General features: G+C 38.3%; 4 protein-coding genes across 4 annotated transcripts; 1 reads left to right on the plus strand and 3 right to left on the minus strand.

Moving 5' to 3' along the window:
• The first annotated feature begins 4,416 nt into the window (after positions 1-4,416).
• Positions 4,417-16,025, plus strand: LOC148843140 (haloacid dehalogenase-like hydrolase family protein). The gene is made up of 12 exons (XM_088956459.1): positions 4,417-4,878; positions 4,967-5,103; positions 5,633-5,728; positions 6,884-7,003; positions 7,652-7,741; positions 10,287-10,460; positions 10,717-10,872; positions 13,517-13,666; positions 13,748-13,849; positions 15,138-15,247; positions 15,346-15,464; positions 15,812-16,025. Exons 1-12 carry the CDS (start codon positions 4,668-4,670, stop codon positions 15,901-15,903), a joined length of 1,557 nt encoding a protein of 518 aa, XP_088812585.1. The 5' UTR covers positions 4,417-4,667; the 3' UTR covers positions 15,904-16,025.
• A 524-nt stretch (positions 16,026-16,549) lies between these two features.
• LOC148843141 (uncharacterized) lies at positions 16,550-16,984 on the minus strand. Its single transcript, XM_088959375.1, has one exon. It carries the CDS (start codon positions 16,982-16,984, stop codon positions 16,550-16,552), a length of 435 nt encoding a protein of 144 aa, XP_088815501.1.
• A 2,709-nt stretch (positions 16,985-19,693) lies between these two features.
• Positions 19,694-20,508, minus strand: LOC148843143 (protein DMP9-like). The gene has a single exon (XM_088959452.1). It carries the CDS (start codon positions 20,506-20,508, stop codon positions 19,867-19,869), a length of 642 nt encoding a protein of 213 aa, XP_088815578.1. The 3' UTR covers positions 19,694-19,866.
• Positions 19,694-23,240, minus strand: LOC148843142 (uncharacterized). Its single transcript, XM_088959451.1, has 5 exons — positions 22,635-23,240; positions 21,756-22,538; positions 21,569-21,648; positions 21,403-21,474; positions 19,694-21,082 (listed from the first exon to the last, which is right to left on the minus strand). The coding sequence occupies exons 1-5, from the start codon at positions 22,959-22,961 to the stop codon at positions 20,893-20,895; spliced, it is 1,452 nt and encodes a 483-aa protein (XP_088815577.1). The 5' UTR covers positions 22,962-23,240; the 3' UTR covers positions 19,694-20,892.
• Positions 23,241-23,957: the final 717 nt, after the last annotated feature.

The following is a 23,957-nucleotide window of genomic DNA, read 5'->3' on the forward strand; positions in this document are numbered from 1 at the left end:
ATTCTTCCCAACTTGATTAAGCATTTAAAATAAGTGCCTTTTGTGAGGGTTTTTATGTAGTGGCTTCTAGTTTTGCAATGTCGGCCCCACATAGAATGCTTCGAACCTATGTTTGGTGAAGAACCCAAAAAGCCAGAATACATTTTAATTGAGCTATTAAATCCAAGTTTTGGCAAAGCTAGCTTTAGTGCTTTTTTGGGAGGGCTTTCTCATTGTAGCTTTTGGTGTTGCAACGTATACCCCACATGGAAAGCCGTGAAGATATGTTTGGTGAAACCCCGTAAAGCCAAAAAACATTGTGGTTGAGTTGAGAAATCACCTTTTCGGTGAAGTTAGTTTTGATAGCTTCTTTGAAAACACTTAGTCAATATAGCTTAATCAATGTCACTGTTTTAAAAACCGGGCCAGACCAAACAGTTGGACTGTTCAACCCAAGAATGGGTCATGGCTCAGGGTCTGGTTTTGGACTAAAAAAAGGTTGAATTAGTCAGAAAACCGCTGAGCTGAGTAGTTGAACTGCAGCGGTTGTGGGTCAAGTGAAGCTACTTGAAGTGGCGACATCTTCTTCCAATGGTGGATTAATAGGGAGAGAAGTAGATTGTATCTTCCAATTCCTTTGAAAAATTAAGCGAATGTTTGGTATCGTGGATGTTTTTTCTGAAAAATGGTGCCACATCGGATCCATGTAGGTGATTCCACTTTTCATCGCTTATATGACTGTTTGGTTCAGGTGATTTTTGAAAAAACGGTAAAAAATAGGCATGCATCGTAAATCACATTCCTCCCGTTGCATGAAATGCATCGACAAACCGTTGCTCCCAACGGTTATATGATGTGGTGCTTATGTGTATCCATCGTATGAAATAGTGTGTGCACATACATGCCTGTTCCTACGTGGCAGAAACACCAAACATGTAAATATAGTTATTTGTGAAAAACGGATTTAACAAACATGGGCGTTTTTTTTTTTTAAAGCGGTCCAAAAAAGCCCACACTTTCAAACACCATTTAAAGATACATCTCCACCGCAAGCCTTAGAAGCATCATAATCTTCTGCAATATCTTTTCGTGATTCGTGAATAGGCAGTGAGATTCTATCACCTTCTTCATCACCAAGCTCTAAGCATTGGTTTTGACTTTTCCGTGGAATTTTCACCCTATCTTGTTTGTATTATGACAATAGTGAGAGGGAATTTCCAATAAATTGGGTTGGATTACCATTCTCTCATTAGAGGTGTAAATCGGGCTGTGCCTCTCGTGGCTTGATACAGTCTGGCACGAATTTCGATCGATTTGGCACAGCTCGGCATGATGGTTCGTGGGCTGTGCCGAGTCCGATACGATCATGCGAGCCATGCTAGGTTTGGGGTTTTAGGTTCATGGGCCGGCACGACACGATATGACTGAGTGGGCTGTGCCACTTGCGGGCACGACCCATATATATATATATTATATAATATTATATAAATTATAATTATATAATAATATATAGTATATAATATATTAATAAAATATATATTTTTTAATTTTATTATACTAATTTATTCAATTATTGTATATACAAGCAATTGTATACACGAAATTCATATAAAATTAAAATTTTAAGCTTTTGTCAATTTTTTTTAAATAAATAGCTTTAGCCCGATCGGGCCCAAGGCTCGATTCATGGCACAGCATAGCATGGGCCTACACGGGCCTGGGCCGATCTCAAAATTTTCACCGAGGAGGGCGGCACGACCCGTAATGACTTGTGGGCCAACACGGCACGACCCACACTTTGCACGGGCCACCCGCACCCTAGTCCCCCTTTGTAATTTTATTATGTATAAATATTTTTATGTTTTGTATTTTATTTATAATGTTATAAATCAAACATTTGACTTAGACAGTTAAACTGTTGACCTAAGACTGGTGGTCAAAGCAGTTTCATTTTCAGGTCAGTTTTTAAAAATTTGATCAATGTAGAAGCCCTTAAGCTAGTTCTTAGTAGCTTCTTCAACACAGCTCAAATCCTCAAACAAAGCTGAAGCTCTCCCAAATGGGCACTGAGAGCCTATTCATCTCCGGTCATCTCTTTAAGAGGCATGGAGAAACTTAGGTGGTGCTTGATAAGACTTTTTAAATGTTTGAAAAGCATGCTTTTCAGATGCATGACATGCTTGTATTTAGGTCTTAACATATTTGGTAAAAAAAAAAAGGTTTGAAATGGTAAGACATGGCCTAACATGGTTAGATATATTTCAGGGCCTAACCAAAGTCCTAAGTGCTCTATAATGTTTGGAGATTGAAGAAGAATGATGGTTCTACTATATTTTGTCAATTGAAAATGGGTCACGGAGGGGTGATAAAGGGAGAGAAAATGAGAAAATAATAAGGATAAGAAGGAAAGGGGGGGGGGGGAGATGGAAGTTAATGCTGTTGGTTTGGTGTCATGGCGGGGGAAGAAGAAGGAGGAGGAGGAGGTGGTCCTTGGTGGTTCTGTGATCTCTGTTTGCTACCGGAGGATAAAACTGTTAGGTAGCTTGGGCAATTAGGTTTGATTTTGGACCATAGGGTGAATGAGAAATAGAAGAATGGTTTCTAGAGTGTTTGATAAGGCTTAGTAGTTTGGAAAGAGTATAAATGCAAATATGTACAACGTAAATACATACAAAATATAAGGTTTTACACTTTACATATTTGCATTTGCACTTATTCCAAACTCAGTCATAGTGTGTGTGTGGAGGATGAGGATTAACTACTCAATATAGGTGTTTCAACAGATGCCCATATATCTCATTGTTTGGCTCAGCTGATTATTAAAAAATCGGGCATGCTTCAAAAATCGGGACCCCACTGATGCATGAAATGCCAACGGTTGACTGATGTGCATCCTATGTGGTTCTTACTTGTTAGTACATACATGAAAAACGGTGGTGAAAATCACCTTACCAAACATCATAGTATTGCTCACTGCCTATATGGCAAAAGTGTTTTTTTGTGGAAAACAAGTCTTGAAAGCATGAGCATTTTTTCTTAAAAATCGTTCTCAAAGCACTCACACTTACAAACACCATGATAGTTGGAATGCCGATTGACCCTTTCATTAGAGAGAAATTCTCCATCTTGCTTTGACAGTTATGGAAGAATTGTAATGATAAAAATACACCCCTATTATTATTGAAAGAGCCCAAAATTATTTTCTAGAAATTTGGTCATGTACATGGACATTAATCCGTGATTTAACAAAGATAAAACTTGTATTCCAATTAGATGGATAAGTCCGGGATTGGGTGCTATTAAGATCAATTTTAATGCCTCTTTCATCAATGGATCTTATGCTATTGTTTGTGTGTATAGGGATCATTTGGGCCAAATCCTTGATTTTAAGGCTTATTGCATTGGCTCTTCTACCATCGATTCAGCTAAAACATGGGCTACTTGGAAGTCCATAATGTGACTCTTAATTTCAACAACAATAATACTAAATTGGTAATTAACTGTTTGAATCAAGATTCTAATTATCAATGCGGGTTGATATGCCGGTAGGGCGTATCGGCCTGTGTCAATACATTTTTATTTATTTTTTTGAAACTGGTTTAGAGGGATCAGTTTAAGGCTTGGCTACCTTTTGAACTGATGGCTGACCCAATACAACCCTTGGAGGGGCGTATTGGTAAGCCATTGGTACGATACATATCGATTGATACATATCAATACTTTAAACCTTAGTCTGAATAACCGATTGAAGCTCTTATAGAGATTAAAATCAATAATTGAAGATTGTAGGTCTTTTCTCATGAAGTTGGATGGTGAAATGAAGTATTGTCATACCCAAGGTTTAAAGTATTTACACACGTGTTGACCTGTATTGATATTTTTTTTATGTTTTATTTATTCTTTTAAAATTAATTTAGAGATATCAATTTAAGTCCCGACTACCCTCTGAACCATGATCTGACCCGATACAGAGACATACCGAAAAACAATTATCACAATACGGGCCGATAATAACCAAGTAGCTAATTCTTTTGATTTATGGGGACGTGCTTATAGCCCCTTTTTCCTTGATTTTATAGAAAAAAAAAACCCATCAACTGAATTGCAAGGGAAAAATGATAAAATAAGCAATTATAAAATATTGAATGGACACCCAACACAAACACTCCAATATTTTCGGAGCAGAGAAACATATCTACCATATTTAGATTTGAGACCTGAAAAATGTCATTTTATTTAGCTTTCTGAACAAACTTTAGAGTTACCGGTGGAATTTGGGCGGGCTCGGGACTCGGGTTTTAGCATTTGTCAAAATTTGACCCGAGTTACACCTTTAAACCCGAAAGTCTCTGGAAGTAATTTCACTAAAACAATGGTCTATTTCAGTAATTTAACACTAAACGGAATAGTTAAAAAGCAGCCGGACCGTGGACGCCTACCAATGAACGACGCTTGTCGTCGCAAATTAATTACCTACGCATAGTGACTCGTGCCACTAGCATCTTTGTCTCTCTCTCTCTGCCTCGTCAATCGTTCGTTTTTCTGATCTTGGCATCGAATCTCTCTCTCTCTCTCTCGCGTCCGCCATATAAGTTTGCAGTTTGAACAAATAGGGAGAGAGAGAGAGAGCGGCCGAAATTGTCTTTGGTCCCAGCACCTAGCTTCACTGAGGGAAATAAGGCACAGACATGGCTGCAAACTCAGATGCAGTAGTGAACGGGGTATCACAGGCATACCTGGAGAGCAAAGGCGCGAAGGAGACGAGGGCTCTGGTGTCCGAGCTCTGCCGCCACTTCTACACGCTTGGGTGGGTGTCGGGCACCGGAGGCAGCATCACCATCAAGGTCCATGATGACTCCATTCCTAAACCCCAACAGCTCGTCGTCATGTCTCCATCTGGTACTTACTCATCATCGTCATCACCATCTTCTTCTTTGTAACTGAATTTAATTGATGTAACTCTGGTTTGTTCTTAATCAATGAGTAGGTGTTCAGAAGGAAAGAATGCTTCCCGAGGACATGTATGTGCTTTCTTCAAGTGGGTCTGTTCTCTCCGCTCCTTCTCCAAAGCCTTATCCCCACAAGCCTCCTAAGTGTTCTGAGTGTGCTCCCCTCTTCATGAAGGTATCTAATCTCCCTCTCTGCACTTCTATTTATTCATCTTAGTTATATCTTTTTTTTTTTTTTTTTTTTTTTTTCTGTTTTGATTGCATGAAAATTATAAACCATGTTGTCTTAAAGCGGTTTCTTTTGAGTGCTACTTCCAAAGCATGAAAATTATAAACCATGTTGTCACAGACACTATCTGTGACATTCTCATGGTTTTTAACGGGATTTACTGATGTGTGATTGGAAGCGATGACCGAGATTACACGATGATGTAAATGATGGTGAGAACATCAAATTAAGTGGAAGGTATCTGTTTATGTGGGCAACCCCCATCACGAAGAAGTCTGTATAAACTCAGCTTGAAAAGTTAGTTCTTTGATTTGTTATTTTTCCTTCAATCTGGAAGCATGATCCTAGTTGGACTTTCTCCAGTGTTTCTCGTCATCGGTGATTTGTTCATATGAATTTTATATTCTTCTTCTTCGGCTACTAACCTGAATATACATACACACACACACATATATATATATATATTCTTTTCCAGGCTTATGAGATGCGTAATGCTGGGGCAGTCATCCACAGCCATGGAATGGAGGCTTGCCTTGCAACAATGATCGATCCCTTCTCAAAGGAGTTCCGAGTAATTTTCTACACTTTTATTTTGAAAGTTATTATTAGATTGCTTACAATATCAAGACATTTTTATTGCTTATATTGAAGATGAAGATGGAGGTATATCCGGGCAAAGAAAAAGAAGAAAAATAACTGCCTATCAAAGAAAATGAATATACGTCAGGCTGAGTTACAGCCTTCACATGCCATGTTTTTCTCCATGCCATTCCTTTTCTGTTTAACAATTTTCAACTTGGGTAGCCCTCTTTGGTGTGGTGAAAAATAGTCAATTTTCTTTTTTCCATTATTAGTATAAGAAATTCAAGAAAAGTAAAGGCTTTTTAATAAGGAGAAAGCATGTAGAACATGGCATCTTGGTTCCAATATGCAAGACTAAGCAATTACCTGGGTGCCCAAGTGAGCATCCTGTGACTTGGTTGGAGTTAGCTGTTTTACCCAGATCCTTCTATTATCCCAAGGTACCCATGTTGACACTTGACGTGGACACTTGGACATGGATATAGGTATAGGGCAATTCATTGTAGAGGCAAAACTGTTAGGATCTGTCTATCGTGCAGATCCTAAACTTGGACATGCTCCAAACCTGACACCCGGACTCAGAACTTATGCAATGTAGGTAGTGAGAAGTTATTTGAGTGCTCACAATTTAACAATGGGTGTTTCCCTCGATAAAGCAGAATGGTGAATTGGGATTCATTTAGCCGACCAATATGGTTAAGATGAGGCTTTGTTGAGTTGAATTGAGTACTTTTAGTTTTAACCTTGTTGCTTTATGTAAGATTTTTTTCCTTCCTTATGGTATGTAACTGTAAATTATAAAATCATCTCATTCAAATTCTACTTTATCTTTCCCCCTTCTTTAAAGCCTGGATTGCAGCAGTGTGATATTTTTATGTTTACAAAATAGACAAATATTTTAACCAAGATTCTTTACTTGTTTTAGTTTGAGAGAACGTCTTGTCTTCTCCTCCTGAACTTCTTCCTCTCTGAATCTTTTTTCTTTGTGCATTTGGGATTTTTAATTTATCCTTATTTCAGTGCTTAAATTGATTAAAAAAGCTTAAGGGTTGGTGTACTTGTTCATGGTTGTCTTGTCAACTAGTGTTTGGCTACATCTTTCATCTTTTGTGCTTCGTTTAGTTTTTCCATTGTAACTTTGCAGATCACTCATATGGAGATGATAAAAGGAATTCAAGGGCATGGTTATCATGATGAGCTTGTGGTCCCAATAATAGAGAATACTGCTCGTGAGAGTGAACTCACAGAATCTCTTAGTCAAGCAGTATGTCTCTTTTTCTTTTTCTTTTTCTTATATTTATTTTCTATATGCATAATCTGTTGTCTTCCTCGTTTTATTTTAACTAACAACTGCAGTCGAAGGTTAATTCTTGAAATTTGTCTTTACCACTATTGTCCCTTGGAACATTTTATTATTTAATTATTTTATCTACTAAATCCATAAAAAATTATTTTATCTAATAAAAGACAAAGCCATAAGTCATTCAATTCTGCCACTTCAGCAGTTATCAAATGGACCCTAACATAACTGACTAACTCTTTCTGGTTCAGCACTGTGCATTGCATGATAGATTTATAATTCAGCCTTCCTTCTGGAAAAATTCAACATCAAATGCACATATGCACACTTAGCAAAGTTTTCACTTACCGAGGATGGGATTTCTAACAACTAACCACTGGCCACTAACCCATTTTCTATTCCACATTGAAAAAAGGTGTCTGTCCTGCTTTTGTCATGCGTAATTGCATAGAATCTTGAACTACATGATGTCTATGGAAAATCATATTAATCCCATTTGTTTGAAGTTGTGCTTCCTTTTCCTTGCATCAACCTTTTATTGTTTCCAATTATTAATAGTTATCTGTGAATTAACATTATTGAGTTATTGTACCAACCTTTGATGTGTTACAGATTGAAGCCTATCCAAAAGCAACTGCTGTACTTGTTCGCAACCATGGGATATATGTATGGGGAGACTCATGGATCAGTGCTAAGACTCAGGTTGTGTCAACTTAGAGAAAATCTTAATGATGTTATCCAGTTGTGTGATCTTTATTGTTCAATTCAAATTATCTAGTCCTACTGCTCAAGGATTATGTAATTAGACTTTGAATATTTACTGAAGTCTTACTAGTTAACTATCAGTTCTGGAGTCAAAGAAATTCTAAATGCTCCAAAAAAATTCTAGAGTAAATATTATTTTTATTTATTTATTTGTTTTCTTGTGGAGAAACTACATAGCTGTATATGTCTATGTTGCCTGTGTCAAGTTTTTTAGCAGCATTTGGTGAACTAAGCATGGATTATACATAATTCATCGATAAGATTAGCTCATCTTGAACTTAAGTTCACAAATAATTAGAGTAATACTAGAATGTAAACTTGCAAGTGATAACCATGAGAAGAGACAACCTTGCTGCTTTGCATGTTTATGTGAATTCCAAGGGCATACACAAGCTTTATATATATTACACTGTTGGGGAATAGTAGAATGCTCACTATTTACGTATATATTGGTAAGATTGGCATTCTTTTAGGAGGAAAAACAATTAAAAACTAATCAGTCCTGAACTTACTATCAATTAATGTAAACCAACCATAGGCACATAAAAACCATTCTTTAGAGTAGCTTCAACTGACATGCTTGAAGCAACCCTTTCACAGTGTTATGATTGATTTGATATAAATTAATGGTGTTTAGAGGTAAATAAAAGGAAAACATACCTTTCTTTTATTGTTTTGTAACTCCATACTTGTTTCCTTGGGTTCCTGGACATTATGTCTTACATGGTAATTCTTGGGATATGATCTTTGTTTTCCCTTCATTTTGTTTTCGAATCTTTTTGTGTTGGAACCTTGATCTTTTTTATTGTATAGATTCTTGTATATGCAATTTTCTCTAAAACTTGATGGGTGGACTATGAGAAGATGATGTTATTGGCCAACCCTAAGATGATCATATCAGGAAATTGATTATGTAAACTTTATGAAATGATTTTTATGTACTTTTTGGCTCCTCCCACCCATCTACCTTTGATAAAAATATACCATTGGCTTAAGTAGGGAATTAAAAATTTTCTTTCTTCTATACATTAGGGGTACCATCACAATCCATGACTGAACTGACATGGCATTACCAATACAGGTGATCTCCACCAAGCCTTCAAATTAGATCCCTATCATGAGCATACACTAGACCTCTTCGATAACTTCTAGTAGAGGGTCTCACACCACCATGATCATCACTTTGTAGTCATCTATGGTTACCATGATTTAAGGAAAAAGAAGAAAGAGAATTGCAGATTTGAATTTCCTATGCAATATATGTTCAGATTCAGATAAGCGAAGGTTCCAAGAGCAGATGATGAGAGAAGTAGATTCTTAGATAAATTTCAATATTTAAACCTGCTATGATACCTATGTCATGAAGTTTCAATAAGCAGGTTTAGTTTATGGATAGCAAAGAAAGGAAGGAAGGAAGTGTCCTTAGTGGGACTATTTCTCAATTCTGAGAGCATTGTGATTTGGGCTCTCCTTGTGGGCTTGTTTATTGCTAAATCCTCAATGAAATTAGAGAATTATCAGCGCCCTTATACTGTTCTCAGATGGACTCCAAGGGACTTGAATCATTATGCTCTGACCAAGTTTGAGGTGGAAGTTTCTTTTTCTTTTTCTTTTTGTTTGCAAATCATCTAATTTACACCCCTCCCTCCTTTTTCGTCTTGCAATGAAAGTTTGTCTTTTTTTTTTTTTTTTTAAAGAAGTGAATGAGAAGATAGAAACACCTAACTGCCTTCATACATATCAGACTAATTCAAAAGACAGAAATACCCCTCTTTGCACAAACACAATTTCCAATATATATGATGTTCTCTATGATTCCATTAAGATAATTATTATTTTACCATTCCATTTTAATCAATATTGTGGCCAATATTTCGTCTAGAATATATTATTATATATATGCATATGATGCTTATATTCTTACTGTTTTTGCATCATATAGTTGTTTTGTGTGTGTTTATTTTGTGATATTGTGGACATGATGTTTATATATGATCTCATCATATATGCATGTTGAAATACTGGAAATGAAGGCTGGTTTGTGGTATAGCACTCTGCCAGATGTTGCTCTTTATTTTTTGAGTTAAATGGGTTTTAGGTAAGAATTTTGAGAAGAATGCCTTGACCTCCCTAGGAAGATTCCTCCTCCCAGCTCAGAAATGGCATGCATGTTCAAATAAGAACCTTGTATCCGAAAGACTATATTCTTTATTTTGCATGCACATTTTTATTCATGCCTTTCTGGAAGATTTTTATTAAAGCTCATATTTGAAATGTTTACTTATTTAATTATTATGTATATATGGTTGTATATAATTTGAAATTACAAATACTCCTACACATATACATATATAACTGTGTTTTAGTTTGTATATAAGAAACTGAGTAAATCCACATGTGTCCAATGATGTAGTTTGCTACCTTATGTCAAGGAAACTGGCTGCTGTGTTTTTGTTATTCTAATTGTGAATTACCGTATCAGGCTGAGTGTTATCACTATCTCTTTGATGCTGCTATCAAACTTTATCAGTTGGGACTGGATTGGTCAACCCCAAGTCATGGTCCAATTCATAGAGTTTGGGGTGGCAATAGGAGTGTAAACATGGCTGTTAAGGCAGGGACTTTGAATTTAAACCAGGCAGTTGAATCATCCCGAGTAAGTTTCAGAAACCATCCTTTTCCTTTTGTGTTATGTCAATCTTCTATGGACCATATAATTAACTCCATTTTTAGTTTTAATAATTGTTAGACTTTTTTAATCAGCATTTGCTAATTGCTAGTTGTTAAACTTGTACTCAATGCAAGGTTCAAACCTTAGTAAACACGGTTAGGGGTCCTTATCTGTTTGGTTAATAGTTTGTAGAGTTGAAGTTATGCTTTGCTTTAATATCTTGCTGGTTTGTTGTATGCAGCGTTATATTGTTCTTGACATTGAAGGGACAACAACTCCTATATCATTTGTCATGGATGTTCTTTTTCCCTATGCCCGAGATAACGTGAGGAAGCATTTAACAACAACATATGAAGCTGAAGAAACTAAAGATGATATTAAACTGCTGCGAGCTCAAGTAAGGTTCTATTGATGTCATTATTGCTGTTTAATTTATGGTTCTTCTGTAGCTGCTAATATACCCTGCATTGGTGGCAGTCTCATAAACTGGGCTTCCCTTTATGTAGCTTCTATTATGGTAGTTTGTTTTCTGGTTGTTAACTGGAAAATGCATCAAATATAAAATATGTACAAGGGTATGTTAGAAGCCTTTGGTTACACATAAAAAAACAGGTCAAGAAGAGAACTAACAAAAGTTTCCCAAACCCCAATACATGAGTCCAACTGTGGCAGTGGTATATGTGTTGCACCATAGGTTTTGTTTTTGATCCTATTATTGACCTTGTGCTTTGTTGAACAGATTGTTCTCTGGACTCATCTTTTTGCCTCCAGATATGTGTAGACATTGGGCAATTGAGGGTCTGTTAGTAGTAGGGAGTAGGGACCTGATTTTTTATAAGTAATAGTAAATAGTGGTGAGGGCGGGCCTTGGTGCAACAGTTGGGTTGCTCCATTGCGACCTGGGTGACCTGGGTTCAAATCTTGGAAACAGCCTTTCTGTATGTTCAGGAGTAAGGCTGCATACATCTATCCCTCCCCAGACCCTGCATTGGTGGGGGCCTCATGCACTGGGATTCCCTTTAATAGTAAATAGTACTACTTCACTTTATATATGATGCTGAAGATTGTGAAGAAATTTCTGAAATTGCTCTAAACTTTCACAAAACACCATTGACTACCAAAAGGGTGATATAGGGTTAGTACAGTGTGTAAGTTTGGGCCCTAACAGATTAGGGTTTAAGAGCTTCATTCATTGGGTGTTCAACAATAAAGTAGGGAATTTAAAGAGCTGGAACAATTAGGGTTGGATTTAAGGTTCTTCTGAAGAATCCTATGGTTTACTTTCTTTAGTAAGCCATGTATGTTCAGGAAATTAGGATTTGTGTGGATGATTCTCTAGGATTCTACTGTGTCTAAACATTCTATAACATTTTTCCCCTCCTTTGGAGCTCTAAAATCACCAGATAGCTATTGCTTTCATGATTTTGTCTAATCCATACTTGAATGATGTAGGCATTGCTCTCTGTCACAATCTCTATTATTTTTGTTTTCCCTTTCAGGGCTCTAAAAGTCCACAGACAGCTATTGCTTTCATGATTTTCTCTAATCCATTTTTGAAATCTCAAACTGGAAACAATATGCCAACAACTGCTGGCAGTGGTGTATATATATAACTAAAACTTAAAAAAACACTAAGGAAAAGGGGGGAGTGTCCTTCAAAGTGCCGGTACACCTCTGCCGATACACAGAGGTGTATCGGTACTTTGAACGATGGTTTAAATTAGCTCTCCTCAGCAAATGGTTCTGGAGACAACTCATATTGAGCAAATATGGTTCCAGTAATATGGAGTGGGATCCTGGTGAAGTAAATTCCTCTTATGTCTGCGGTGTGGAAGGGAGTACAGGAGGGCTATGGTCAATTTCAGAAGGGGTTAGGTACCAGGTTAGTAGTAGTAACAAGGTGAGATTTTGGCAGGTGGGGGAACATTGTTTAAACATAAGCTTTCCTACCCTTTTTGCAGTAGCTTGCATCAGGGATGCGAAAGTGGTGGATTGCTACAAGATTGACTGGCGTAGTATCCTGGTGCCCTAAGTTCAGAAGAAGTGCCAACCTTTGGAGATTCAGTCATTCATGGAGTTCCTACAGCTGGCTTGTTTAGCCAGATCCCAACTTGAGACAGCAGGCATTTGGAGGTGGGCCACGGAGAGTTTGGGGACCTTTCCTGTTAGGTCATGTTGAGAAATTTGGAACCTGTGGATTTTGTTTCCTTCCTCACCAGCACAGTTTGGAAGGCAGGGTTGCCAGTGACCTTTTTGCTATGGACAACTGCCTTAGACAAATACATAACAGAGGATAACCTTAGCAAGAGGTATAGGGTTTTATATATATTTGATAAGTGGGTTACCAATTATATTTGTGTGCCATGTAGTTCACACCCAGAGTAGTGGTGTTCATGGGCCGGGCTTAGCACCTATGATAAGGCTTGGGCCTGGCCCAGCCCAGATCATGGGCCTGAATGCCTGGGCCCAGGCCTGTTACATCATGGATTTGACCATTGACCTAAATGGTTGAACCACTGACCTATTGATCCAGACGGAAAATTGTTCAACCTCTGGGCTAGGTTTTAAAACACTGCCTCTTCCCTGAGGATAGCAATGGGATTAAAAAGTTGCAAAAGTTCTTTTTTCTTTTTTTTATGTAAATATGTTCATACGGGGAATACAGAAGAGAATAATATACCATTTCTCTCCTGATTGCTGTATGCAATTCATTGCCTATATTGTCTATGTATGCCATCTCCACTGAACTTGTAAGTATTACTCACACCAAACATGTCATTTTGCATTCATTTTGTTGTTAGTACCTAATTTGGTTCAAGAGTTGTTCAAATGTGTTTCCCTGAGCTTTGTTTTGCACAAAAATGGCAAAGTCCCATGCTTAATTCAAATTTCCATTCGATTGGTATGTTAGTCTTCAGATGTAGGCCAAACCACTGAAGAGTTTTTGGTTCATGCATTGCTTAAATGTTAGGTTAAAATGTAATGGTCAGAACTGGAAATTTAAAATAACGGATGCTAAATGGGTTTAACATTTTGTACAGGTTGAAGATGACTTGGAAAAAGGTGCTGTTGGTGCTGTGCCTATTCCCCCTTATGATGCAGGGAAGGAGGAGGTGATTGCATCTTTGGTTGCTAATGTGGAAGCAATGATTAAGGCTGACAGGAAAGTTACTGCCCTGAAGCAACTTCAGGTAAAGTAACTACAATTTGATCAAACCAGTCCGAAGGGCTTATTAGAATCTTGATTTTATTTTCGCATAATTTGTCTGCAGGGTCATATATGGCGTACTGGATATCAAAATAATGAACTGAAGGGAATAGTTTTTGATGATGTACCAGAGGCTCTTGAAAAGTGGCATGCTTTGGGCATCAAGGTCATCACATTTTCACTAAATCCTTTTTCGTTGATTTAGTCGCATTTATCTTCATAAACAAGGAACTGAAATGATGATATTAGGATGCTGAAATACTAGGAAGTTATAACTTTTACATATGAATGGTATTCATGACTTGAAATGAATAAATACTGTTATTATATCATTTTATATGGATCATCATTAACTATTTCAACTTTTATTGTCCTTATTTCAACATGGGATGTCATCTTTGTGGGGTGCAACTTAGGTGGGCTTGGGTTGGGCTTTTGTCAAAATTTGAATGGGCCAGGCCTGAAGGCTCGAACCTGAAGCAATGTAAAACGCTAACTTGGTCAACCCAAGTTGCACCTCTACATTTTTGACTTCCCATTTGCAATGCCGTGTTACTATTTCTTTGCTAGAGAGGTGAAAAGGGAAATAAGGGATAAAGAACTCTGCTAGCTTGCTTTATTTGATTCCATATGAAACAGTTTTCCAGCCTTGCCTACAAACATGAATTGTCAATATTGAACCTTGTCTATCAATAGATTCCTTTGTTCTCCCAGGAATGTTCTGTGCATTACCTTGTTTCTATATGGTCATTCTTTGGAATACATGTCTTGAGGGTAGTGGTTGCAAGTTGGGTACCCGATCTGAAGGAATTTGTCCATTCAAATTTTAATAAGTGCTCGTTTGTAAGGAATGAAGCACAGCTGCTTCTAGCTTTCTTTGGTGAACCCCTCACGGACAGCCTATAAGCTATGTTTGGTAAACAATTGGGAGGGACCAACTTGGCTGTCCGCTTTAACCTCTTTAAATAGCTTATTTGGAGTGCTTCAAAGCATCTTGAGCCTAGCTGATTTCAGCTCAGCCCTCCCAAATGGGCCATAAATTTCAAACCCAGGTCGACCCAAGTTGCAACCCTACATGAGGGTTTGACCCTCTTAGTCCAGTACTATATTCGCATCTATGGGGTGAAACCACCATTAGCCTTATTTTTACTCATATTTGTCCACAGGTATGACAGGAGGTACAGTTTAAGCTGTTAGTTCAGATTTAAATGTTGATTTCTCTTTTTCAATTTACTCAGTTTTCTAAAAGTAGTATTTCTACTGGTGCTAATATTTCTAATATAAGCCTTTTCTTCAGACTGATGTTTTCTATAGTTTGATGATTGTGTGAAATTTGGAGCAAAAAGTTAGATGAATGACTTTCACTGAAAACTTTAAACTTTCTGTTACTTTATATAGGTTAAATATACTTTTATTCTGCTGATTTATTATCTCTACTGTTGCTCTTCCTTCAGGTGTACATATATTCTAGTGGCAGTAGAGAGGCTCAAAGACTTATTTTTGGCAATTCAAATTACGGGGACTTGAGAAAATATTTATGTGGATATTTTGATACCACAATAGGGTTGGTTTGCTTAATGTATTTATCAGTTTTAAGGTGCATGTCTGATACTTTGGACTTTGATTCAATGTAACTGGTTTATCCTTTACTTTTCTGTGCAGAAACAAAAGAGAAGCACGGAGTTACTTTGAGATTTCCCAGTCGGTGGGAGTAGACAAGCCCTCTGAGATCTTATTTGTAACAGATGTGTATCAGGAAGCAGTGGCCGCGAAGGCAACAGGTAATGTGTTACTGGTGGCTTTCATTGTGTAGCAATTATTGTCGTGTTATATAGTAGGTTAATTTTCAGACTTCAAAATGTTGAATTTGCTCTCATTTTGGAAAGTAAAAAGAACAATTTTTAACCATCTCTCTCTCTCTCTCTCTCTCTATATATATATATATATATATATATATATATATATATATATATATGACCTTATGTGCATTAGAGTCATTTGTCAGAAATGAGCTAGTTGCATTTTTTATAAAATTCGGGGTGGGGGGGTGGGGGTGGAGGAGGTGGTCTTTGTCTTTTCATTCAGATTTTTCCATTTGTTAATATTTGGCTTCCATTCCATGTTTCAGGTTTGGAAGTGATAATTTCCATCCGGCCAGGAAATGGACCTCTTCCGGAGAATCATGGGTTTAGAACAGTTGGGTCCTTCTTGGAAATCTGAGACCATGTATGATCTTTTGTAATATAGTTGACTGGTTATTTCTAGACAACAGGAAAATATATACAGACAGAAAGAACTCTGATTATCAATAAAATGGGTTTTACTGTTGGAGATTAAGAAGGGAATTTGGGTTGTAAAAAGCTTTCGCATCCTGATGGAAATTCATCGGTACTTTTTATTCAGAAAACGTATGCTACATACTTTAAGGATTGATCTTGATTGCAATTCACAATAAATGGGTTTTACTGTGAGAAAGTAATATCTTATTTACACTGAAAATTATGCTACATATTGTCACTGTGTAGGGTCTGCTTGTTAAAATTCAGTGTGGATGAAGAACAATAAGCTTACTTTAGAGAAAAAGGCTGAATATTTATTACATCTTCACACTCAAAACAACGGGTTTACGGACTATTCAAGGATTAAAAAAGCACCCTTGGGGCATCAAATCCTGAATAACCTGCAAAAAAGAGAGGGAAAAAAAAAGAAGAAGAAAGGGCCAAGGCACCTTCAAACATTCTTACAATATTAATCCTCCACTCCTTTATGCACGCCAAACGTTCAAAGGAGAAAAAACTAGTAGTCAAATAATATCTAATTATCTATTAGTTTGTAACAGACCTCTTGATGCTACTTTTATTACTGCTTAAACATCATTCCTCCTGGAGCTTTTCTTTAATATTTGAGTCATTGAATCAGCAAGGGACATGGCTGGGTTCGCTCTGATAAATTTGTTGAACCTTTGGCAGATTTGCATGTGTGCATATAGAGCTTCTTCATGTATAAAATTGTGTGCTTGGCCAATTCTTTGAGACTCCTCTCTAACAGCCTCTGAGCACAGGCCGCATACCCACCTTCCACAGAACCGGTCCCTAACTTGCCGGATGTAGCCACCGGTGCAGTCTTCAAAGAGGCCGCAGCACTCGCACTCGACCTCTCTCACATCGTTACCGGTAATGGCGGACTGAGAGGGGATCCTGAGGTCCATGTACTTGGATATGCCCATTTCAGAAGACATGTCTGAGACCGCCTTCTGGATCAAGTCCAAGGACAGCCTCCTTGCCCTGGTTCTTGACGCCATGGTTAGTAGCTGACTAGCTGCTGTTTGGTGAGTTTGTGGGCTGGTTTTATAGGAAAGATATTTGAATCTAGGACTGTCTGCTCCACTCGTTGATGTCTTTTATTGTCGAAAATTGCTTACAAGATCGTCACAACTCACAAGAAAGAAATGAATGACATTATGAGTACTGTTGTATTGATAACTACTCATTCCTCTTGAAAATAGACCATTTCAATTAATAGTACTGCTCAAGAGGAGCATTTTTAGGTGGAAGGAGCGTATAAGTGAACAGTTAATAAGATAAAGAAGATAAGGAGATTTTGAGAAAGCCATTGCATAGTTGGGAGTGGAGGCTCGGATCAATGTCGACATGGGTAGAGCATGAAACTAAGGGTTCAGAGTGTTTTAGGCCTCAAGCTTAAGCTTGTGCCTTGTGGTTGTGAAAGAATGAAAGGAAAAAAGTGGTATTTAATGGTAGTTCGTTGTCTGTAAATGACAGGACTGAAACATCAACTGGTTTGGTTGTTCACGGGGTGGGTTTTGCTTGCCATACATCTTTATTATCACTTATCAGAGCGTGAATGGAGTTGAAGTTGGAGATTTTTTCTCTCTGTGGAAGGTGTGCTTGGAACTTGTGTGAATGTGACAGTCTTTCTCTCTCTCAGAGTCAGATATGAGGACTTTATGCTACTACGACCTTTTAGTTGAAATCATACTTAAGTTAGTTATTAATCCTTGAACTCAATAACACACAGACCTGGCAAAAGGTCGACCCAATTTGTGAATCTGAACTGACCCAACATGAAAAGTGGGTTAAGGTCTCCAATGTAGCAGCCTAAATTAGAAGGCGGTCTGACCGGGCCCAACCAAAAAAGATTTCAGATTGGTCACGGGTCAGTTATTTTCAAGCCAATGTTTTCAAACTGGTGATGTCTTGGATGGTTAAACTGTTCAAACCGTTGGTTTGATAAAAAACCATTGACCTAGGTGGTTGAAACATTGGCCCATCTGACCAATGGGTCAACCCTAATCTATATATTTAGGGTTAGGGTCTAACCTTTGCTGGCCCAATGTCAAAGCTGACCTGATCCTAAATGACACAAAAAATGCCTCGACCGGTTCAAACCCATCCTGACCCTATTGCCAGGTCTAATCGTTCTGATATATAAAGAGTCCATACTACTACATACTCTGAACTTGAACCTTGGACGATTGCTTCATAGCTGGTGGATAATCTCATCAGGTGGGATGAAAGCACAACTGATTTCTGTTCTTTTCCTTTATGTCGACAGGAGGCCAAGAATTCTTGTTATCAGATAGGAAGAAGGATGATCTACTTTATCAATGTGAGGTTAAATTACATTTTGGTTGCTGTGAAAGATGAGTTGGCCAATTCCTTGTTATGCAGGCAGAGGTCATTTGTGATTGATGGGTTTTCATGGACAGGAATAGTAAGAAATGGATCTGATTATATCAGTATGAAGCAAGCAATTGAGTCTCCTTATTTTTCAAGGACAAATTTACCCCTTGATTACTATTGAGAAAAATGCTAAGCATAATAATCAGCATTGTTCTACTAGTGATTATTCTCAGCATATAACTCTTTTAACTAAATTAGTAGCAAAAAAAAAAAGCACTTTTTAGCTAAATAATTCCTAAAATCTCATATTATTTATTAGTATAAAGTATGGGTTCTATTATATTGGAAAGAAATGATATCTGAAAAACTAATAATCAATCAATTGGAATTATAAATTTGGTAGCCAATTGGGTGTTATTTATCAAAATTCATGGGTGCGTTTTAATTGATCAAAACTCTTCCAATACCATGTCTTTCTCATATCATAGATTTTCCTAGTATAAATTGATTCCCATCATACTTACCACTTCAACTCATAATCCACATTGATTTTCAAGAATGAGGGGGAAGAATGGATTTTACCAAAATAGAATGATGATAATAACAATAACTGGTGAGGATGACGATAATAATTAATAACATTAATAGCATCAGAATTTCAATTTTTTCCATCAATCATGGAAGTAGTGTATGGGCCCATCATACAAGGTTTAAAAATATAAATATAGAAGGTTTTGTATTGTTATTTTTTGTGTTTGTACTTTTTACCAAATTAAGGCCCCATTTGAAAAGAGTACAAATACAAGTGCAAAATCTTACATTTTGTATTATTTTGTATATATTTGTACAGTACATATTTGTGTTTTTACTCCTTCCAAACTGAGCTTAAGGTTCAATTTCATAAGAGTGCAAATATGTACAGTACATATTTGTGTTTGCAGTACTGTACATATTTGGTGTATCAGGTGCTGTTTGGTTCACATGAATAGAGGTCTGGAATCAGAATCGGAATGGCCATTCCCTGCCCCTCCCTTGGGAGTGAAATTCCCATTCCTGCTGATTTCAATTTCTATTCCCATTTCTGTCTGAACCAAACAGACCAAGGGAATAGATCATTCGGATTACGATTCCTAATCCGACTACAAAGCAAACGGGCCCTAAATGCTATTTACCCTTGTATTTATTTTTACGATACAGCATTAAACCATTACCCCATAGGGTCGCGTATAACCCGTTTACACCCCTCAGTAAACACATGAATGCAATAGGCTTCAGTAGAGCATGGAATGATGGAATTCAACATCAACTACCAACAAGACAAAAACCTGGATGTTGAAGTCTTGAAGAAACTGATTGATCAAAAGAAAAAAGAAAAGAAATTGCAGCAGCAGATTTATTAATCATACAAACAAAACAAAAACATCATTGACCCAAGAAATCAATGAGAAGATCTTCCTAACACTAGCCCAAGTGTGGTGCAATTACAGCTCTACAAACACAGTCAGTAGTCACACAGAGATGACAGACAGACATCCAAAAGGGTTCAGGCTGCCATGCACCCTATGCCATAGCGAGTGTTTGGGAAGACCAGAAACAGGCTACTGCATATCACACCCACCATTAGAGGGAAACTCTCCATCACCTCATCCATCTCCTTCACATGTCCCCGGAACAGACAATCCGTCACCCGATGATCAGAGAAGGCAATGGCCACGAAAACCATCACAGACATGATCGCATGCACGAAGTCTGTAAACCCAACCTTGAATCGGTCGTCCTTGGGGACCTCCACACCCAGTCCTGACTTGAACAGAGATAATCCACTTGGGGTCACAAACCCGTAGTAGACCTTCCCGTCCGGCCCTCTGAAACTGTCTGTAAAATGGAAGAAGAAACATGAGAGGACACAGAGGCCCATTAGGACCTCAATCATCATGGTGTTTACCGGAGAGCACTGGCCGTCACCGGAGACTGATGGCAGAAGCATTTCGAAAGTGAGAAGGGTCCCTGTAGGGAGGAAGTTGACAAGCATTGAGGTCTTGGACAGGGTCTTCTGCACTCCCTTCGCCACTGCTCGCTTTCGCCGGCCGGTCTCCGGGACCAACTGCGGAGATGAGGGGCGTGAGGGTGTCTCCTGCGGAGCCGCATCGTAGATTTTGATTCCAATTCCTTCTGCTTGTTCCATTTTCCGGCAAGATTCCAACTCGCCAAGAAAACTCAGAGGAATTGGAAGGTGGGGGGCGTAAAAGGAGTTCGTTTGATGGTTGCGTTCAGATTTATAGACGGATTATTACCGATTTGAATTTCAATTTTGAAGTTGTGAAGTTCTGCAACTGCAGGAAACTAACTCGCCCATGTTTCGGGTTGATCTTGAATTATTAGGCAGGATACAGTTATCAGAGATGATCAGAAAAGGAGAAAATCTAGAAATTTTCATTATTCGTGCCTGGACTTACTAGGAAACTGAACGTGGGAGAGTGAGCCTCATACAGGGCTGGTGAGGCTGTCATGATCCCTGAAAAACTAGAAATAAGCTCTCTAGAATCTCTACACATAATTACATAAAGAATCAGAAGCGATGGCCAGAAAAGAGATTTGGATGAGAATTCTCGCTGTTTTCTTCGAATGTCACCCACTTGGCCAAGCTCCCACGTCTCTCTCTGGCAGCATTTCTCATGCTCTCCATTTCACCCACATGATCTTTGAATTCCTTCTTCACGACGTCCAGTACAATGTCACCGTATCTGTCACACCATGGCCTTACAAAACAAAAAAAATTTACAGGCAATAAGTATCTAAAAGAAACATAAAATTTGTGCAAAATCTAAACTAAAATAAAACCCATCTCAAATCTCAGCTATATAAATGTAAAGTGTGTGCAAGTGAATGCAGATATGCTCTTTCAGTCTGCATACAGTATCTTATCGATCAGAACTTGCAGAAGCTTCGTGGGTTTGAAACACGGTCATGGACTGAGTGGGGATCTTAGACCATGTTTTCGTCATTGCCTACTTAACAACCGAATATTTATGAACAAATTGTTCCAAAAGGGAATAGAATAAAGAGAAAGAGTGCTTACTTGGGGAAAAATTTTTTCAGGTCAGCTTTATCGACTGGCAGCCTGGTGGAAATTGCTTCAATTTGGTCATTCCTGTAGATCCATGAGGTTAACAGAGTGAGTATTTTGAAAAACAAGCATTTCAGAGAGAAAAAGAGACATTAAAAAAAGTGGGTTTGGTGTTTACGAGAATTGTAGGTTTGGATTTGTGGTGTTGAGTTCTGCTTGGATTCGCGATAGCTCTTTCTTTATGTTCTGTCCCAATACCTTCATAGAGATTTACACCATTACTACAGTTAACTGCACTCCAGAAAATGGTTTTCATGATATAGGAAAAACGAGAAAAAAAATAATTGATTTCTGCAATTCTCTACCTTATCGATGAAGAAATCTGATGCAGAACCATCTGGGTGTATCTTTTTCTTTATCAACTTCGTGTCTGGGCCCTCCCCAATTGGGCTATCAACAAGTGGGCAAGGAGTTGAAAAGGCATGGTGTTCGTCAGATCTTTCCCCCAGAGAAAGAGGAGTTGTTTCATCTTCTGGATTACTTCTCTTCCACTTCTTAAACCCATCAAATCCACATTGCTTCTTTGCTGATTTTGATGCTCTCTCATCCGGATCTGGCTCCAAATCGTCCACATTTTCGTCTCTCTGTTCTCTCTGAAACAGAGTACGAAACGGTTTCTTCTTCACCTTCTCAGTGCTTTCTCTTTCCTTCTCAACCTTAATGGGTAAACGTGACGAACTCTCTGGCATAAGAACGGATCTGGCTTCACTTCCCTTCTCTTTTGAAGGGAAATCCCAAAATGAGTTCTCTTTCAGAGCCCCAGAACCGTTCCCATTGGGATTCTTTCCCTTGCTTTTCCCGGATTTATGAGGAATAATGAAACCAATCATGGAAGCAGCTTCTTTGATCGGTTTCATTGGGGACCTGTACTTGGTCTTGGTTGTAGATTGCAATCTGTCTTTATCCATCAAGCATTCCTCGTCCTTCAATTCGATAACAGACCACTCCTCTTCTGAATTTTCTGCCTGACTAGCAACAATTACGTCTCTAGCCTCAATCTCAGCTCCTTGAACGGCTAGTCTCTGTAGCAGAGGCCTCTTCGAAGAGTGATACTCGTCCATAGAAATGCATTTGGCGTAGAACAGCTCCTGAACAAGAACAAAAAACAGCTAGAGACTCAAAACTCATTTCACCCCACCAAATGTAGTAAATTTACCAGATACCATTTTCATCTGTGGTCTTACCTGCAAGAAAAGCAGCTTGTCTCTGATGATTGTGGGGTGTTCCAGATCAGCTGGAGAAGCGATGAGAATTTCAAGGAGTTGAGTTCGGAAGGCAGTGACCTCGCCTTGTGGTATGATCCCTTCCTTGTGGAGACCAATCAGGTTGAGAATCCGGTGAAACGATTCCTGCTGCCATTTGAGATTCTCCGATTGCTGCCTGGCGAGCCTCTGATCGGCAGTGAGACCCGTCAAGCGTTTCTTCTTCATGGAGAAGGGGAGAATGTTTTTGCAGAGAGAAGTAATCGTGTCGTGGACAGAGGAATAATAAGTTGGGGTGTAGGAGTACATTGTGAATCCTAGATTGCTTTTCTTAGTTTGATGAATCGATTAAATTACAGGGGAGAAAAGATAGATTTTCGAGTTGCAGAGCTGCTCTGTCTTGGTTCTACAATTTTCTTCTCTGATACAATTTTCTTCTCTGAAACGAAAAAACTCTTTCTGTGCAGAGAGGTACTATAAAGAGGTCATCCATTTTTTTCGTTTTTCTTTTGTTTTTTGTTTTGGCTTTTGAATAGTACCAGCAACGGTAACTTGAACTAGCCGTTGTAGGGCTTTCCGTTGAGCATCACTCGAGCGACACTCTACCATGCGTTAAAATGAAACCCCCTCTGCGGGCAATTACGAAAATAGCCATAATCCGTGTGCAGTGCGCGCTGTGCGGTGCATCAAATGATCAAATCCAATTGGGTTATTTGGTCCAGTGATCATGGGGCGGACCGGGCCTGGCCGGACCCAGGCCTTAAAATATCAGCCGGGCCAGGCCAGGCTTTGGGGCTCTCGTTACATTCATTATATTTAGATGTATAATATTTTATTTTTATACATAGAATATATGCATATTAGGTACTTATGTATATATGTATGTATGTACATACATATTAATATGTTATTAAATAAATAAACATAAAACTTAATAGGGGTGCAACTCGGGTTGGCCTGAATTTACACTGTTTCAGGCCAGGCCTATTTAAATTTTCACAAAAACCCAATCGAAATCCATCCAATTTGCACCCCCAAAAAACCCAGGTTGAAGCCCAAAATTTCTGGAACGGGCTCATCCCTATCACCAATGGCCCTTGTGTTGTGTTGTGGTTAGTCTTAGAGATCTTATCTGGTCCTTTGTAGATTAGGGTTAAGTCACTTGTAATCTTGTATTGGGAACATCTCTCCATAAATGAAAACATACAATTATAGAAGATGTTCCTAATGTGTGGCTGCAAGCCAGCAATGTATTTTGTAAGGTGGGTGTGAGTAGGAAACCTAAACTCGACAAATTAATGTTCT

The sequence above is a fragment of the Nelumbo lutea genome, chromosome 8 (assembly GCF_056320005.1).
Source record: "Nelumbo lutea isolate HS-2025 chromosome 8, American lotus-T2T, whole genome shotgun sequence".
Lineage (NCBI taxonomy): Eukaryota > Viridiplantae > Streptophyta > Magnoliopsida > Proteales > Nelumbonaceae > Nelumbo > Nelumbo lutea.

Bases quoted from the DNA above. Each gene is read 5' to 3' on its own strand.
- LOC148843140 (XM_088956459.1), top strand. From the start codon at position 4,668: ATGGCTGCAAACTCAGATGCAGTAGTGAACGGGGTATCACAGGCATAC. The intron at 5,104-5,632 runs GTATCTAATCTC...ATTCTTTTCCAG, and splicing joins GTGCTCCCCTCTTCATGAAG to GCTTATGAGATGCGTAATGC. The intron at 10,461-10,716 runs GTAAGTTTCAGA...TGTTGTATGCAG, and splicing joins AGGCAGTTGAATCATCCCGA to CGTTATATTGTTCTTGACAT.
- LOC148843141 (XM_088959375.1), bottom strand. From the start codon at position 16,984: ATGGCGTCAAGAACCAGGGCAAGGAGGCTGTCCTTGGACTTGATCCAG.
- LOC148843143 (XM_088959452.1), bottom strand. From the start codon at position 20,508: ATGGAACAAGCAGAAGGAATTGGAATCAAAATCTACGATGCGGCTCCG.
- LOC148843142 (XM_088959451.1), bottom strand. From the start codon at position 22,961: ATGTACTCCTACACCCCAACTTATTATTCCTCTGTCCACGACACGATT. The intron at 21,649-21,755 runs GTAGAGAATTGC...ATCTCTATGAAG, and splicing joins CAGATTTCTTCATCGATAAG to GTATTGGGACAGAACATAAA. The intron at 21,475-21,568 runs GTAAACACCAAA...ATGGATCTACAG, and splicing joins AATCCAAACCTACAATTCTC to GAATGACCAAATTGAAGCAA.